Source organism: Engystomops pustulosus, chromosome 7 (genome assembly GCF_040894005.1).
Source record: "Engystomops pustulosus chromosome 7, aEngPut4.maternal, whole genome shotgun sequence".
Classification (NCBI taxonomy): domain Eukaryota; kingdom Metazoa; phylum Chordata; class Amphibia; order Anura; family Leptodactylidae; genus Engystomops; species Engystomops pustulosus.
In genome coordinates, this window is record NC_092417.1 from 52,241,696 (window position 1) to 52,260,597 (window position 18,902).

At 44.3% G+C, this 18,902-nt stretch overlaps 1 protein-coding gene across 7 annotated transcripts in view; it reads right to left on the reverse strand.

Annotated features, from left to right (window-relative positions):
• The window catches only part of INF2 (inverted formin 2), an 80,909-nt gene that overhangs the window by 18,750 nt on the left and 43,257 nt on the right, over window positions 1–18,902 (reverse strand). For 3 of the 7 annotated variants that reach the window (XM_072115902.1, XM_072115900.1, XM_072115899.1), the window contains exons 4-11: window positions 12,738–12,897; window positions 5,768–5,801; window positions 4,227–4,368; window positions 3,070–3,211; window positions 2,008–2,985; window positions 1,761–1,903; window positions 1,618–1,679; window positions 629–731 (exon numbers count right to left, since the gene is read on the reverse strand). In XM_072115902.1, coding sequence (XP_071972003.1) covers window positions 629–731; window positions 1,618–1,679; window positions 1,761–1,903; window positions 2,008–2,985; window positions 3,070–3,211; window positions 4,227–4,368; window positions 5,768–5,801; window positions 12,738–12,897 — 1,764 coding nt within the window. The other 4 variants (XM_072115904.1, XM_072115903.1, XM_072115905.1 and 1 more) reach the window with 4 other exon arrangements.

An 18,902-nucleotide genomic window follows, 5' to 3' on the forward strand; every position in this document is an offset into this window, starting at 1 on the left:
TTGGTGCTGCAGCTCATCTGTATAGAAATGAATGGATCTTAGTTGTAAGCTGCTTTTCTGACCATAGATAGTGTGTGTTATGTGTTTGTGATAATTCAGTCCCATTTTTCGACCCCTAGACAGTCCCTTTAAGTCTATAATTTGTTATTTTGTCCTCAATGACGTCACCTTAGTGTGTAATATGTAGTTTATTTTACATTGTCAGTCTGAATGGTTGTGTCCCTAAAGATTGGTCTCCATTCCCTCCTCAAATGGTAATGAAGACGAATGACCCTCGGTGCAGTTGCAGAATGGGTACAGAGCAGAAATAAGGGTCTTCTTCAGGATTAGATTCGCGGTCACTGCATCCATATGGTTACAACAGAAAGACTGAAAACTATGGTCAGTGACTAAGCTGCAGAGGCTGATTGGGAGAGTGTGAACTAGGAGGATAGAAGCAGGTAAATAATTAAGTTGAGGGGGAAACCCACACTAACACTGGCCCAAGTGGATCAGCAAAGAATCTCTGGTCATTTCCACGGGTCAGAAAGTGTGACATATACCGACCAACCATGAAATATGTTTTTGGGCATATTTATGTATTTTACCTTCAGGATTTGCCTAGGACATGTTACAATTTTGCCCATACCTCATGTTTTTCAGGAAGAAGCTTGAGAAATTGTTTTAAAACTTCAATGTCAAATTTTGAGCGATCTCCTTTTTCAATCATTCCAATTATTTCTTCATTGAGGCTACAAAAATAAAATAATTGCTTTCAATCAAGTTCAAGGATTGTATAACCTACCCTTAAAGGAAACCTACCACTTAGAATGGCAGGGGTAAGCTGTAAGTACCGAGCACCAGCTCAGGGTGAGCTGGTGCCGGTACTTACTTTCGTTAGTGTTATAAACCGCGGTATCGCGGTTTTAACACTTTTTAAACTTTAGAGCAGAAGGGGCTTCGGCGCTGCGCGCGACCGTGCGCGCGCCTCCATAGGAAATAGCGGAGATGTTGCGCGCGCACGGTCGCGCACAGCGCCGAAGCCCCTTCTGCTCTAAAGTTTAAAAAGTGTTAAAACCGCGATACCGCGGTTTATAACACTAACGAAAGTAAGTACCAGCACCAGCTCACCCTGAGCTGGTGCTCGGTACTTACAGCTTACCCCTGCCATTCTAAGTGGTAGGTTTCCTTTAAGCCCTTTTATGGCTATTACCTCTGCACAGTCACTTTTATCCGTTTCTCTGGTCTACTTATTACTGTCTTTGATTGTATTAATTTTTACCGTGATTAATAAAGATTGACTTAGTTTTATAAATTTGAAGGTACCTAATCTCTTATTCAAGCATTTGGTGTCAAGTTCCATTAAAGTTACAAAGTGAAACTAACTGAATTGCAGTACTGAGAAAAGAGGCATTGCCAGAAAATTAACCTTTCCTTTAAAAGTTTTCATGTTCAATATCTATAAGTATGCATAATAAAAAAAATTGTGGCCCCACATACAGTGTACCGCTGATAACGTGGAAATTGCCCTTTCAGACTGCTATGCACCCAATACCCATGTGGACCTGCAGATTTGCCAGATCTTCAACCCTTTCCCTCAAAAATATCTTTGGTCTTCCATAAAAAACATAAACTTACCATTTAAACTGCTTCAAAAATATGTTCAAGTTCAGGTTCTTTTTAGGATCCAAAAATGTAATCTGGAAATACAACATAAAGTGTAAAAAAAAATCTAAAGATGACATGATACTTGAGTTTCTTGTGGGAAGGTTTTCCTGTACCTCTTTTGGTGGTTTCTTTGTTGGTGTTGCTGCTTTGTCTTTAACCATAGCTTGCGGAAGGCAGAATAGCTGCTCAATGCTAGAATAGTTGGGTTCCGGTGTTTCAACAATGGTGCTTGATGAAGACCACATAGATTGACCATCTTAAAAGGTGTAAAACAGTGACCCTTAAACACTTGAGATTTGTACTTCGCAAATAAATGTTGTACAATACTCTTATTTTACATAAAGCACACTGAGGACATACCTTTGGCAACATTAGGAGGTAACTTTTGCCAGTTCAATTTTTTCATTTTTAATGATGGTTTATTGACTTTGATGTAGGGGAGTTGTGCATAACCCAAAGAATAACCCACACGGGCAACAACAATTTCTTCACCAAAGCCTCCTGGTGGTGGTGGTGGCGGCGGTGCAATCATTCCTGGAGGAGGCGGAAAACCACCCATGCCTGGAAGAGGAGGTGGTGGGGGTGGTAGACCTCCCATGCCCGGAAGTGGAGGTGGCGGGGGTGGTAGACCTCCCATACCTGGAAGAGGAGGTGGTGGGGGTGGTAGACCTCCCATACCTGGAAGAGGAGGTGGCAGCGGTGGTAGGCCACCCATGCCTGGAAGAGGAGGAGGTGGCGGTGGTAGGCCACCCATGCCTGGCAGAGGAGGAGGTGGCGGTGGTAGGCCACTCATGCCTGGCAGAGGAGGAGGAGGGGGAGGGAAACCACCCATGCCTGGAAGAGGAGGCGGAGGGGGAGGGAAACCACCCATGCCAGGAAGAGGTGGAGGAGGTGGTGGCATCATCCCCATTCCTGGGAGAGGAGGTGGTGGTGGAGGTAATACCCCCATACCTGAGAGTGGAGGAGGAGGTGATGTTAAAGCACCTGGAAGCGGAGGAGGGGGAGATGGAAAAGAATCCATTCCAGGATTAGAAGCAGGAGACATTCCTATGGAGGGAAGAGGTGGTGGTGGAGGTGGGGGTGGTGGGGATGTAGAGTATTCCCCAGGCATGGGATGAGCAGGGCTTCCAGATGAAAGAGCTGGTGAAGCCTCCTGCAAATCTTTTGAGGATTCAGTTTTAGGACTGGATGAAACTTCCTTACAAGGTTCATCTTTGGGTTTATCAGTCTGTATACTTTTGTGTATTTTTTCAACATGTTGATCTTTGGTCTTTTGTTTACTCGGTTTCTTGGAAGCTGTAAGTCTATCCATCACCTCCTCAAGGTTGTTACTTTTACCTGTGTTTAGGAATAACAATCTTATTCGGATAAATTCTGGTACAATGAAATTCAAGTAACAAAAATGGTGTAAGGGTTACATACAGTCATCTGCAAGCAATACAGCTCTGTTTATAAGGAACTCCAACGCCTCCCAGAGTAATGGACTGGAAGGATGGGAAACATCAAAGTGCAGCAGACCTTGCAGAATGGAGAGTAGCTGGACTGATAATGGTGAACAACTCACCTGCAAAATACAAACACAACACAAGTATAATTACAAGGAAATGATTCATAAGATCTACAATGAGTTATATGTCAGAGTTAATGTACAAATAAGGAATTAAACTGATTAGCCAGAAATAACTATTTATGTTTTATACTTATTAACCTAATATTAACCCTTGTATCTGCCAGAAACAGATTTGGTTCCTTTTTCCCTTCATTTCAAATAGCAGCCAAAATATTCATATATTTATCTGCCACATAAGAGGACCATAAGTCATATGTAGCCATTTAAGGGACCCCCAAATTAGATGATTTAAAGGTTCCAGCAGCTGAAAACTTGAAGCTTCTCCATTGCTTTTAAAGGAAATCTACCATTTGTTTTTATGCATTGTGAACCAAACATACCTTGAGAATGCTGTAGTTACACTGTTAAATATCTTGTTTAATCCCTTAACGGAGTGGTTTTGCTAAAAAGTCTTAATAATTATGATAATGAGGCACTGTTGCTCCTGTGGCTGCCCGGCGATTCTCCTCTTACACTAATTATACACTATTCCAGCCTTGACCTGCCCAGCATATGCCGATAGAAGACAGGCAGAAGTAATCAATCGTTGCACCATCCCCCAGCTGCTGTATATAAGTCATCCATCTCAGATTGATATGTCCTGTCTGGACACTTCCGGAAGTACAGGAAGTAATGTGTTTATGTATAGGAGCCATGGCACCCAGCCTTACCAAGGCCCTGAATTTTATAATTTTTGAACAAAACCAACTGGATCAGGAATTAAAGTAGAAATGTTTCTGCATCAGTGTAGCTACAGAATTCTCAAGGTAGGTTTGGTTCACAATGCATAAAAACAAATGGTAGATTTCCTTTAAGTGGAAATAACTATACTACTTGAATTCCTCCATTAAAATCTTATAGAATGAGCTATCTTGCTTTCTCCACTACTGACTTGTGACCTGTAACCTCAACAAGGATATATTTAGGACCATGTTCTCTTATCGATCTCTACATGACAATGGATTCATACTTTGTTAAAGAGTGTTGTGAAAACCTCTTGATGATTGTTCATATCAATCCCTCCATAAATCTTAAGAAGGTCTTCATCATCCTCTGACTTGGCTTCTTCAAACACACAGGCTTGAACTAATAAATCTTCATCCTCCAGATCTCTGAAACAAAAGAGAAAAAGGAAGTCAGCAAGAATCTACATAAGAGTGTTGAATGATTGATATAACCTATAGGTTCACAAAATTATGTTGTCTGGAGGTTGAAAACCATGGCTGCTTTCTTCCAAAATCAGCTCCTGTACTGACTACAGATATAGTGTGTGGCTTTGTAACCAAGTTCCATTTATCTATACAGAAGAGCTGCAATACATGCAGAAACCATGGTCAGGTTTGGCACTTTGTTTGAAAGAAAGCACCAGAAATCATATGACCAATATTAAAGTGAGATTTATTCGTTCTCTTTGGGATATTATAGCCATTAGGTTTTGCAATAAATTATTGTATTTAAAGGAACACTCCATTCAAAGCGGATTCATTGAATTAAACCTTGTGCACGGGCTGTAGGGAGGAGCATGACTCCAAGTTATTGTAAGGTTCTAGGAATACGATGAAAAGGACTCATGCTCTTCCCTTCAGCCCTTACACCATGCATTATTCGATTAATTAGCTGACATTGGAGTGTTCCTTTAAAGCGATCATTTATTTTACAACTTCTTCATAGTATAGAAGGTTGGAAAAGGACACAGGTCCATCAAGTCCAACCTTTTCAAATTAAACAAATATTTATTCCCCATAACCCGTGATATTTTTGCTCTCCAGAAAGGCATCCAGGCCTCTCTTGAACATGTACATAGAGTCCGCCATAACAACCTCCTGCGGTAGAGAGTTCCACAGTCTCACTGCTCTTACAGTAAAGAACCTTTGTCTATGTTGATGGTAAAATCGCCTCTCCTCTAGGCGTAGAGGATACCTCCTTGTCCTGGTCACAGGCCTAGGTATAAAAAGATCTTCGGAGAGATCCTTGTTCTTTTTGTAGACCCTGTATTTTTGTTCTGGCAGCACCAGATGCAGACTTGTTATCTACAGCTAATTGTACTTTGTAGTGTACAATTAAGCATTTTTTGCAATGAGAAATACAGCCTGGAAGTTCACTGCAAAATTCTTTTTTTCCCCCACGGACATCAAAAAAATAAATAAAAAGGCCACACGGATGCAACTTGTTTGATAATGTCTGAGAATCAGCACTCATTTGTGGGCCTAAAAAAAAATAATTTGATTCTGACAATGGTAAAATGTATAAACTTTTACTGTAGTTATCATGGCATGGCTTCAGGACATGTACTGCCCTGGCAGTATTGAGGTTCACAGTTTTGATTCATTGTCCTGCAGACCTATTGAAAAATACATAGAACATTGTGACCACCCCAGGTGGAATCTCAAGCCTTCAATATCCAAGTACCAACCATCCCCTTTATCATAGTTCTGTGCGCTCTTTAGGTCTCCAGTGGTCAGAACTTTTACATCATTAACTAATTAGGCAAGATAAATGTACGTTTTTTACCTTAATTTTGTTAACACATCCAGTAGCTGAAGACCTGCAATACACACAAAGACAACAATTAATAGGGGTGTCTGAGAAACTGTCCGGAAAAAAAAATCTATTACAACAAATCATTTCCCATACATATCAACAGGATGCTACAGGATTCTTTACCTACAGTAAAAGAGATACCGGTAGTTCTCTGATCACTGGAGGTCTGACTGCCACCCAGGTGTGCATAACTACTCAGGACTCATGCAGACTAACCATGTGCAGGGGACCATGTGAGGCCGGATCACGGGTGCAATAGACGTTTATGGCACCCGCTTATGGTGCATTGAGCGCACACAGTCTCACCACACTGACTGGGCATGCAAAAATATAGGTTATGTCCTATATTTTTCCATATTACGGCACTCGCCACTCAGCTTTGGCCGGCGCCACACAGGGCGCTTTGTCTGCGCTTGCAAACGCAAACAAAGTCGCGCCCACCGGGGCGGGCCTCGGCCCGATCGCATCGGCGTTTCTATGGAAACGCCTGCGATCGGGAACGAGCCGCCGGTGTTTCGCGTTAAATTAACGCAAAACACCGGCGGCTCGTTCCCGATCGCAGGCGTTTCCATAGAAGCGCTGATGCGATCGAGCTGAGGCCCGCCCCGGTGGGCGCGACTTTGTCTGCGTTTGCAAGCGCAGACAAAGCGCCCTGTGTGGCGCCGGCCTTTCAAAGCATAGGGGAGGGGTGAGGAGCACTTACCCTCCACTCTACTGCACCTGGGTGGATGCTGGACCAGACGAGCATCTGTGCATGAGGCCTTGTATATAGGTACATAAGGCCGCGGTCACACGTACCGCTAAGCGTCCGTCATAACGCGACGCTAGCGCACAGGGGGAGGTCCTCGGCCCGAACGCACATGCGTTTCCAGGGAAATGCATGCGATTGTTAAGCCGATCGCATACGTTTCTCTGGAAACGCATGTGCGTTTGGGCCGAGGACCTCCCTTTGTGCGCTAGCGTCGCGTTATGAACGGACGTCTAGCGATACGTGTGACCGCGGCCTAAGACTTTCAGGACGGCCATCCTCTGCAGTCCCTCCAGAAAATAAATGCTGCAATGGTTGGGTGTGCTCACCAACAATCCATTTATATGAAGTCCAACTTCTGGGAAAGGGGAAAAATGCACATCTCCTCTAAGTCACCTACCCACAAAAACATTCTGTGCTGGCAAGATTTCCTGGACTGAACCTCATATCACTGGACTGACCTCAGCATGGAAGCTCTGTACAGCAATATGAGGTTCGGTGCAGGGAATTGGTTCCCTCTTGGGCAACCAGTCCCAACCTACTATGAGGAAGACCCTATATTATGATATAAATAGCAACATCATCAATGAAGCAATTCTTGGCCTTATACACAATATGCATTGATATGTTGACACTACAAAGAGCCTGGTAAAAAAACGAGGCCTAGTTTTTATGTGGTGGTTGCTCATACATGTGTCAGCTTCACTGTAAATGTTATTAGAGAAAAGAGGAAACATCCGTTTAGTCTCAAGAGTCTCTTCTCCTCAAAGACGGTTTACTTCATAGCAAAGAGAGGAAGCAATAATCCAGAACATGCAGGAAAATAATCCTGTCCTGCCCCCAGGGTCACAGAGCAAAGCGGGACAGAGCAGGGAATAACGCTACTGTAAGATGAATGATGACTGGATGTACTTCATGCTAGCACGGAGGGCACACACCGGTGCTGCACACTCCCACCCCTCTCCATAGCGATATTTGGCACACGGCGCCACATTACGGGGGTAGATAGGACATGGCCCATCTTTCTACCGGCTATGGAACTGTACGCAGTGGCGTAACTTGATGCTGATGGGCCCCAGTGCAAAGTCTGTGCCAGGGCCCCCCCGACTATAATGTATGGTTCATAGTACTTGTATTCTCATATGGGAAAGTGACACCTTATGGGCCTGGTTGCGACTGCATCCTCTGCACCCCCTCAAGTTACGCCCCTGACTGTACGGTGTCACACCGTACCGCTCCTGTATGGCACTGTATGCCCATTGCCGTCTATGGGGGACATATATACACCGTATATACGTCCCCTATACGGCTGTGTGAGTGTAACTTTAGTGCAATGGAAGGGTTTACTATGGAGGGAATTAATTACCTGTGTTGTAGGACACGACTGTGGTGTTTCTGACTAACTGATGGCATCTAAGCTTTAACACATTAACGTGGCACACAAATGTAGTATATTTGGCACATAGTATGGCAGTATTATATGAGCGTCAAAAGAAATGAAAATGTAAAAATAAATGACGTGAAAGTTGTAGATGGTTGTTGTGTATGTCAGAATCTACTCTATGTGCATTGAAATCACTAACCTGGCGTCAACTTCTAGTGGGAGCGGATGTGACTGGGCATATGATCCTGAATTCTGGGTGCTGAGAGGAGAAACAAGCCCCTTTACCAGGTTATTTCCCTATAGAGGGGATAACAAGTACAAAACATATTCAACCACATCTGGCCTCATCCAGCGAGAACATAAAGCACTATGCAGTGGCTTCACCCTCCAGCTTTCAGCCTTTGCAATGCAAATATCAAAAGTTGTAGGACCCCCATGTGGTTCTTGCAGAAAAATATTTTAGGTAGTAAAAAGAACAAACAAAATCACCCAGATTTCCTACAGTCCTGAATGCCAAATCTGACCAATCCTTGTATGTAGAAAATGCAATACATTCAACCCCATAAGCCCTAATGGTGCTGCCACACGTCGCATTTTTAAATGGACTGAAAAACGCATTCTTTAAAATGGTCCAAGAACGCAACGTGTGGCAGCACCCTGAGACATGCAAACTTCTCTACATTTGATAAACATATACAACATAATAAATTCATAACTTACCCCGACCAGAACTCATTAGTAGGCAGCATCAGATATAGGGACAAGCTACTCATGACATACAAGTGACAGCGCCAGGGACAATGCGGACATAACGCATCCCACCACAGACTGCGCTGCCTCTCCTCACACGCCTGGAGCCAGGTTACAGATTGCAGGGGGATGTTTGGTTTTAAAGTGGATGGACTAAGCCTCAATCTGATCCATCAAAATAGGAAGTGATCATTTCTTTAATTATGTCATGTCTTTTGTTTTTAACTATGAAGTTTTAAAATGTAAGAAATGGCTTTATTTTACAGACCCGCTCTGATGCTGTTTATCAAGGCTGCTGGAGCTCAGGAAGTCACATGGGATCACCTGGGTGGTTTTGCCAGGTGCTGTGGAAAGGATTTGATTAATTGAAATCCATTTAATTGCTAATTTCTAGATCACCACTAGGGGGAGACATTTTGCTTTCAAATGAAATGATAAACTTTAGAAAAATATTTCAATCCAGTTTACAAATTCTAGCAGATTCATCCATTCCCTTTACTGTGATTGAGAGGATGTTCTGTTTTATGTAATTTAAGCTTGAAGCAACACAGCCTTAAAAGAGTACAGAAAGCATGGGTTACAAACTGATTTTCAATGTGGAGAATATGGTGGATAATATTCACCATACCAGATCCCATGAGTTTCCCTGGAAACTCTGTCCACTGTGCACTAGCATCGCGTTATAAACAGACTGCTAGTGGAACGTGTGACCGCTGCCCAAGAAAGCAGAGCAGTTGTCCATGGAAATAAATCTTGTAGCCAGTCATATTGTTGGGTGCGGTCACACGGTGCGTCTTGGTGCATTTTCATTGCGTTTTGAAACGCATTGCAACAGCTGAGATGAGGTGATTTGCCTAATGACATTACTGTTAACATTTGTGTTTACAAAACAATGTAAACACAATGTTAACAATGTGTTAAGTTTATGTTTTGTTAACACTTGCATTAACGTTGCATTTACACTGCGTTTTTCAGCTGTTGTAAAACACAATGAAAATCCAACCAAAACGCACTGTGTGATCGCGCCCTTAAAGAAAAAAGCTGGAATCTGGTTGCACCACCATTTCTTTGCACTCATTTAATTAAAATATCTGTGTATGAATTTTTACCGCCCATATGGTCTACAGGTGCATTTATGATTTGGAAGTTGTTGTGTAGAAATAACAGAACACATAAAAAAATGCATATCCATAAACCAGATCTCCAAATCAGACAATTGGCGCAATTTATCAAGAACCTTTCATCAGACTCTACCCTACCTGGCATAAAATCGCAGCCTGGGATGGCCTACTCTGCGCTCCTCCATACCCACCTGTCACTTGGGGTTATAAAGGGCCTTGATAAGGCTATAGGCACACGTTGTTCAGTGCGGAAAATAAAATATTGATCATTTTACTTTTCTTGTGTGTCCTTGCAGATTTTTGCATGCATTTTTTTAACATTGAAGTCTATGGCAGAGTGAAAATCTGCATCAAAATGCACATTGAATGAGACTCTAAATAGACAGATCCGCATGAAGTTAGCATGAAAAATACACATAAAAACTGTGGATGCAGAGTTTCATACTGATTTTCAGCGTGACAATCTGCGACATGTGCATATAGCCGAAATCTTCCACAGTGAGTGGTAAAATTTCCGGCACTGCAGTTTCGCTAGAACGCAGGGAGTCCTTGCATCATATTTCTGTCCAGGCTCAAACTGGCCCATAGGGGAATAGGTAGATCCACTGATGGGCCCCCAAGTGGGGGGAGGGGGGTGAGAGAGGGCCCACACTATAGGGAGACATGAGAGGGCACCCACAATATGGGACTTATAATAGTGGGTCTACAATATGGGGAGTACAAGAAGGGGCGAACAATATGGGTGTATGAGAGCAGGCAACATTATAGGGAGCTTTGTGAGGGGGCCTGCAATGTGAGGGTGTGCATGGGGGCTACGATATAAGGGCCAGATGGAAAGGGCCACAATATGAGGAGGAGATAAGAAGGGAAAGAATATGGGGAGGAGATGAGAGGCCACAATATGAGGAGATGAGAACCCATAATATGAGGGGTAGATAAAGGGCCACAATATGAGGGGATATGAGAGGGGCCACACTATGAGGGAGTGAAGAGAGAAGCCACAATATGAGGAGATGATGCGGGGCCACAATATGAGTGGGGATATGAGAGGCCACAATATGAGGGGAAGATGAGAGGAGCCACAATAGGAGGAGGACATGTGAGGGGCCACAATAGGAGGAGGAGAGGGGCCACAATACGAGGAGGAAAGGACAGGGGCCACAATAAGAAGGGGGGGCACATTATGGAGGGGATAGAAACCACAATATGAGATGAGAGGCCACATTATGAGGAGATGAGAACCCATAATATGAGGGGTAGATAGGGGGCCACAATATGAAGGGAGATGAGAGGGGCCACACTATGAGGGAGTGAAGAGAGAAGCCACAATATGAGGAGATGAGGGGCCACAATATGAGGATATGATGAGGGGCCATAATATGAGGGGGAGATGAGGGGCCACAATATGAAGGGGAGATGCGAGGGGCCACAATATGAGGAGAAAAGGACAGGGGCCACAACACGAGGGGGAGAGGTCACTATTTGAGATGGAGAGGATAGAAACCACAATATGAGATGAGGGGCCACAATATATGGGGGGGATGACATGCTACAATATCAGGCCACAATGTGAGCAGGGAGTGAGGTGCCACAGTATTAGAGGGAGGAGAGGGGCCACAGTATGAGAGGGAGGAGAGGGGCCACAGTATGAGAGGGAGGTGAGAGGTCATAATATGAGGGGGAGATGAAAGGTCACAATATGAGTGTGTAGTGAGGGGGCACAATAGGAGCTGGCAGAGGCTTTGATTGCTTTTAATTAGTCCTAACTAATGCTGGACTTTACATCCATGTTCACAAGATTGAATTACATTTTAGATGCATCTGGACAATCTCCTCCATGAATGCAGACTCCTCCAGAAACGCCAAAGTTTTTAGACTTAAAGGACATCTACCACCAGAATGAAAGACTGCATGCAAATGAGCCTGAGGGGCTCCAGGCTCCATTAACACCTATGGAGGCTCATTAGCATACAGTTCTTCATCTAGGTGGTAGATGCCCCTTAAATCCTTGCGCTGGGTAAGTAGCAATAAAGCACGTTACTACTTACCGAACACAAGCATTTAAGTCTAAACACATCTGTGTTCTGGAAGGAGTCTGCATTCAGGGAGGAGATTCTCCAGATGCATCTAAAATGTATTTTAAAACACAATTCAATTGTATCTTGTGCACATGGTCTTTGGCTGCGTTCACATTATGTGTTTGCATTGAGTTTTAAAACATGTTGCAAACACATGGGGAAAAAAACGCTACTCAAAATACATCCGTGTTTTCATTTATACTGATGTGTTTTGGGAAAGCGTTTTGCCTGATGCATTTGCTGCTTAGGAATATCCAAGTAATATTTCCATTTAGTGGGATGTGGGCCCCCAGAATCTATTTCACTGGTGGGCCTTAGGCCCCCCAGTCCGACCCTGTTTCTGTATGATGCAAGGGCTCCCACCCTGTGCAATGTGTCTAGGATGTAGGATCGGCCCTTTTTTCGGCCCATGCTGAACTTGTTTGTGTGCAGGCGACCTTAGGGCTTATTCACACTAACATGTCTAGCCTATGGACCATATGGAGGTTGCACCAATTGGTCAAAACATTGCTCTGGTATGGGAGTCCAAGCACTATCATTACATTCGATGCAAGGATCCCTGCAAAACTGAAATGTTGCAGTATAACGTCTTGCATCATCTACACTTGTCTGGATGACTCCTGTCACCTGGAGAAGTTTTTGTCCCATCATATTGCCCACATTTCACATACTGAATATGATCTTGTGAATAAACCCCACGCTGCATTTCCAAAAACTTCTCATAACATGGATTGCGCCGTTTGTGGAAGATTGCAGCTCTTTTCCTAATCTCATCTAACCCTGTATAAAAAAATATATTTTCCACAAATAACATAACTCAGTATGAGCATGCAGAACGGCTTTTATGTAGAAATATTACCTATAAATTCGTTTCTCAGCTGTACTCGCAGCCTCAGCTCCTCTGTTCCGAAAATGATGGCATTGATGACGCTGAGCAGCGTGACCATGTAAGGAACATTATCCGTTGCTGAGAGCTCGTTCATTATGACACTAAATCGATACTGCTGATTCTTCACGGCCTGCGAGAGGATGAGATACATGACGATAGTGTTACACATGGTCCATTACTGGGATTTTTTCCTGTGCTCGAGATAATTTGAGGGATAACTATAGGAGTATTATAAAAAAACATCAGCGTGTAATTCAGGTACAAACATATGTAGAAATTATGACTAGACGCAATAGGGTCCCAACATTCTAAGTGTTCTAATTCTAATTCTATGTATGAGTGTAACACTAGTTATAACATACACTCATGGACTAAATATTCTATATTATACATACTATTAAATGAAAATGAAAAGATCTTACTAAATCATAAACAGATGAAATAAATATAATACATGTATCACAAAGGGACATCCATACGGAATCATGTATTCATACAGAAATGAAATATAGAATAAGCAAAAGAGAAATATTTTGAACCTAAAAACTGCAAGGCCTGAATTTAGTGGATTCAGCACCAAATTAAGGCAAATAGCTCAGTGCCCAGATCCACACAAGTCACAATGAGACAACTTGCAGAGATGCATGAAAAATTACAAAATATACCACAAGACATGTTAGAAACCCCAAAACATGTCAGGGACAGAGCAGATCACCTCAATGCACGTTTCACCTTAGACCCAGGCTTCTTCATCATTACAGTGACGGCTCTGATGCATAATGGGTAAGCAGGCACTTTGGGGCACATTTATGAACCCGTCTCGTCACAATCCTCAATCCGGAATGTCCGACGAGCATTCGGAGCAGCCACGATTCACTTAGAGCATGCGCCTGATTTCTTGAATGTTTAGCTTCCCCGCTGAGGTCCGCCGGAGTTCACCATCTTCTTCCCAGTGTATGTGAGTGCTGATCTTGCAACACAATTGGAATTTTAAATTCCACGGTTTGTCCGAAATAGTCGGGTTGTCCGACGGCCACACCCCCTGATTGGTGTTGCATGAAACCCGACGGAAATGCGTCCAACTGACCCTTAGTAAATGTGCCCCTTTGTGTTTTATCTATCACTATTGTTCTCGGAGTCCCGTTCCCAGAAGCAGGTTCGGTCCATGAAGGATGAAGGGAATTGGTGCCTAGGATACCCTTTTAACATGCATCTATAATACGTTATAGGTGTCAGCAATGTGTTGTAGGTATCATTCCACATAATTGTTGTCTGTCGTAAGGTGTGTCTGAAACATCCTTGTTAGTTGGCTCATCTAAGAGAATTGTAACAGCCAAGCTCATTGGGGATAATTTATTATTAGCTTTGCACCAGTTTTTCACCGGACGTATTTTTGCAACACTCACTGCGAGTCACTGTCAAAGCTTGGTGGCAGATGAATGTGTGGTGCATCACTCCGAGAGACAGTAAGCTCACAGCTCAGACATTGCTGGGAAGGCCCCTTTATGAGTAAAATGGTGGGGGCCCAGGGGTGCGTGCCCCAGGAGCCCTCCCTATAATCTTGCCCTGCTGAATGTTAAAACTGTTTTGGAATCCAATACAGTTTGAAGCAATGACAATTAAGGGAGCAATAGACTCCCTGCTCTCTCACAGTTATGCATTAAGGTAGCCCCACGGATTAACTGGGGTTGGAACCCCAAAAATGCGAAACCTGCCCCAACGGTAGTTTGTAGTGCCTTGTGTGGCTTAGATCTTATAAGGGAATGAAAAGGACTGATCTTTTTTGCTAATGAGTTTTTGAAAACTAATAATGTGAACACTACAAAGTCAACAGTAGCCTTTTAACAATCCTGTTCATATCGCATAACTATGCCCGTCTTTATAACTTAAACTCATTAGTTTTATTCCTGCCCATTAAAGATAACGGTAATCTTTTTTTACTGTCATCGCAAATACTTTGTACTTGTTAAATGTCAACTAAATTATTAGTAAAAAAAAAAAAAAAAAAAAAGTGATTTACCTCAGTAGTGGAATGGCATTTCCCAATTAATTAAAAAAAGCAAAATGTTTTATCCAGACTAATTACAAAGCCCTTGTAATGTATAGACGTGAAACCGTCACTTAGTAGAGCTGCGCGCCTAGGGATTAGACGTTCCGAAATTGCTTGTTGTGACTGCGCTATCATAATCACATTCAGATGACCAGACTGGCTCTATTAATGCTAGAACCTAATTACATAGGGAATTCCAGAATTAATTTCAGGGCAGATTTCCAATATTTTGAAGAACTTTGTGTAGAACTTGGGTACAGTCAGATACAAGCAATGGCTGCATCTAATGGCTTCCCTCAAGTCCTTTAAACATTACATTACTTAAATTACATTATTAAAAGATTTGTATGAGACTATAAAATATGTTTACTGGCTGTGTCTGATATTGCCTCTCGCCCCAATTCAAGTGAAAAATCTAGGTCTGAACCTGTATGGGTTACGTATTCTGGACATCAGAATAAATGACTACCTGCATAGCCCAATGGTATGGTAATGGAGTCGGAATTTTTGGGTGTTAAGGGTCTTTAAGCATCTCTTCACATCACGTTGATGCTTTCAGTTAAAGGTAAATGGTTGGAATATCTCCTGACATACCACCGGACACTGGAACCGGACAACGGAAGTTCTAACATTTTAACTACATATGCATAAATTGGAAAAAAAAAAGTTAAAATGGGACCAGTTTCTAAAAACATGGAAGCCATGGTTGGATAATAATTAGAGATGAGCGAACATGCTCGTCCGAGCTTGATGCTCGGTCGAGCATTAGGGTACTCGAAACTGCTCGTTGCTCGGACGAATACTTCGCCCGCTCGAGAAAATGGCAGCTCCCGCCGTTTTGCTTTTTGGCGGCCAGAAACAGAGCCAATCACAAGCCAGGAGACTCTGCACTCCACCCAGCATGACGTGGTACCCTTACACGTCGATAGCAGTGGTTGGCTGGCCAGATCAGGTGACCCTGGGATAGACTAGCCGCTGCCCGCGCTGCTCGGATCATTCTGTGTCTGGATGCCGCTAGGGAGAGAGCTGCTGCTGGTCAGGGAAAGCGTTAGGGTGTTCTATTAGCTTACTGTTAGGCAGGAGTGATTCTCCAAGAACCCAACAGCCCTTCTTAGGGCTACAATAACGTTATACTTTTTTTTTTTTTATTTGCAGCTGGTACCATATTGTGAGGAATTTGCAGGGGGACTTGCTACCGTTGTGTTTAGCTCTTAGTGACACACATATCCACCTCAAACACCAAAGTGGGAAAATTTATTAGGGGTTTGATTTCAATTAGGCACAGTCTGCCATTTACTTTTTATTTTACGTTTATTTTTTTAATAACTCAGTGTCATCTCATCTTGCATAGTAGTGTGCTTTCATACTTGGCTAGAAAATAGCCATAGGAGAATCCAAACGGCTTACTTACGCCTACAGTAGCGTTATATATATTTGATTTCTGGTTGATCTGCTGGTGGCTGTACTTGCTGCAGTGCATCTACTAGCAAATTGTGAGCAATTTGTAGTGAGACTTGCGACCGCTGTGTTTTGCGCTTAGTGACGCACATATCCATTGCAAAGACCGAAGTGGGAAAATTTATTAGGGGTTGGATTTCAATTAGGCACAGTCTGCCATTTCCTTTTTTATTTTACGTTTATTTTGTTTAATAACTCAGCGTCATCTCATCTGGCATAGTAGTGTGCTTTCATACTTGGCTAGAAAATAGCCATAGGAGAATCCAAACGGCTTACTTACGCCTACAGTAGCGTTATATATATTTGATTTCTGGTTGATCAGCTGGTGGCTGTACTTGCTGCAGTGCATCTACTAGCAAATTGTGAGCAATTTGTAGTGAGACTTGCGACCGCTGTGTTTTGCGCTTAGTGACGCACATATCCATTGCAAAGACCGAAGTGGGAAAATTTATTAGGGGTTGAATTTCAATTAGGCACAGTCTGCCATTTCCTTTTTTATTTTACGTTTATTTTGTTTAATAACTCAGCGTCATCTCATCTGGCATAGTAGTGTGCTTTCATACTTGGCTAGAAAATAGCCATAGCAATAGGATAGCATCGTTTGGTTTTAAAAACTAAAAAACACAAAAAAAAACAAAAAAACACAAAAAAAGTTAAAAAAAAATTAAAGTTATAACTCTCATTTTCAAAATGTTTAACCTGAGGGCTAGGGGTAGAGGACGAGGGCGGGGACGTGGGCGTCCAACTACTGCAGGGGTCAGAGGCCGTGGTCCTGGGCGGGGTGAGACACCGCCTGCTTATGAGGGAGCAGGGGAACGCCGCAGAGCTACACTCCCTAGGTTCATGTCTGAAGTTACTGGGACTTGTGGTAGAGCACTGTTGAGGCCAGAACAGTGCGAACAGGTGATGTCGTGGATTGCCGACAATGCTTCGAGCAATTTGTCCACCAGTCAGTCTTCCACGCAGTCCACCCATGTCACCGAAATCGGCACTCCTCCAGCTCCTGCATCTCAGCCTCCTCCCCTCCAGTCTGCCCCCTCCCAGGAAAATTTGCCATTTGAACCGGCATACTCTGAGGAACAGTTTTCTGGACCCTTCCCACACTCAAAAACCACTTGTCCGGTTGCTGCTGAGCAATTTTCCGATGCCCAGGTTTTCCACCAGTCGCAGTCTGTGGGTGATGATGACCTTCTTGACGTAGTGGAAGAAGTGTCTAAAGAGGTGTTCGACGATGAGGAGACACGGTTGTCAGACAGTGGGGAAGTTGTTGTCAGGGCAGGAAGTCCGAGGGGGGAGCAGACTGAGGGATCGGAGGATGATGAGGTGACAGACCCAAGCTGGGTTGATAGGCCGGGTGAACACAGTGCTTCTGAGACAGAGGAGAGTCCTCGACCAGAAAAGGTTGGAAGAGGCAGTGGTGGGGCCAGACGGAGAGGCAGGGCCAGAGCTGGTGCATCAGCGCCAAATGTGTCAACTAGTGAAGCTACCGTGGCGAGGGCTCTTGCGGCGAGGGCTAGATTTTCAGAAGTCTGGAGGTTCTTTAAGGAAACACCGGATGACCGACGGACTGTGGTGTGCAACATTTGCCAAACCAGGCTCAGCAGGGGTTCCACCACTACTAGCTTAACTACCACCAGTATGCGCAGGCATATGAATGCTAAACACCCCACTCAGTGGCAACAAGCCCGTTCACCTCCGGCCGTGCACACCACTGCTCCTTCCCCTGTGTCAGCTGATAGTCAGCCCCCTGCCCAGGACCCTGCCACAAAAACCCCATCGTCGCCTCCACGATCCTCCACAGCATCCACCAGCGTTCAGCTCTCCATACCCCAGACGCTGGAGCGGAAACGCAAATATAGTGCAACCCACCCGCACGCCCAAGCCCTTAATGTCCACATCTCCAGATTGCTTAGCCTGGAGATGCTGCCCTATAGGCTAGTAGAGACCGAGGCCTTTCGCAACCTCATGGCGGCGGCCGCCCCTCGGTATTCGGTCCCCAGCCGCCACTACTTTTCCCGATGTGCCGTCCCAGCCCTGCACCAGCACGTGTCAGACAACATCATCCGTGCCCTGACCAACGCCGTTTCTGACAAGGTCTGACCACGGACACGTGGACGAGTGCTGCCGGGCAGGGCCACTATATATCGCTGACGGCACATTGGGTTAACTTGGTGGAGGCTGGGACCGAGTCTGACCCTGCGGCTGGTCATATACTTCCGACGCCGAGGATTGCGGGGCCTACCTCGGTCCAGGTGTTTCAGGCCTACTATGCCTCCTCCTCCTCCCACCCCTCCTTCACCTCCTCCTCCTCCGAATTACCATCCGTGGGCATGGCGCCATCAGTCGGTAGCTCTAGGCACAGCAGCAGTGCCGTCGCTAAGCGACAGCAGGCGGTGCTCAAACTGCTGAGCCTAGGCGATAAAAGGCACACCGCCCAAGAGCTATTACAGGGCATCACGGCGCAGACTGATCTGTGGCTGGCACCGCTGAACCTGAAGCCAGGCATGGTTGTGTGTGACAACGGCCGTAACCTGGTGGCGGCTCTGCAACTCGGCAGACTGACACATGTGCCATGCCTGGCCCATGTGTTAAATCTGATAGTTCAGCGTTTCCTCAAGACATACCCC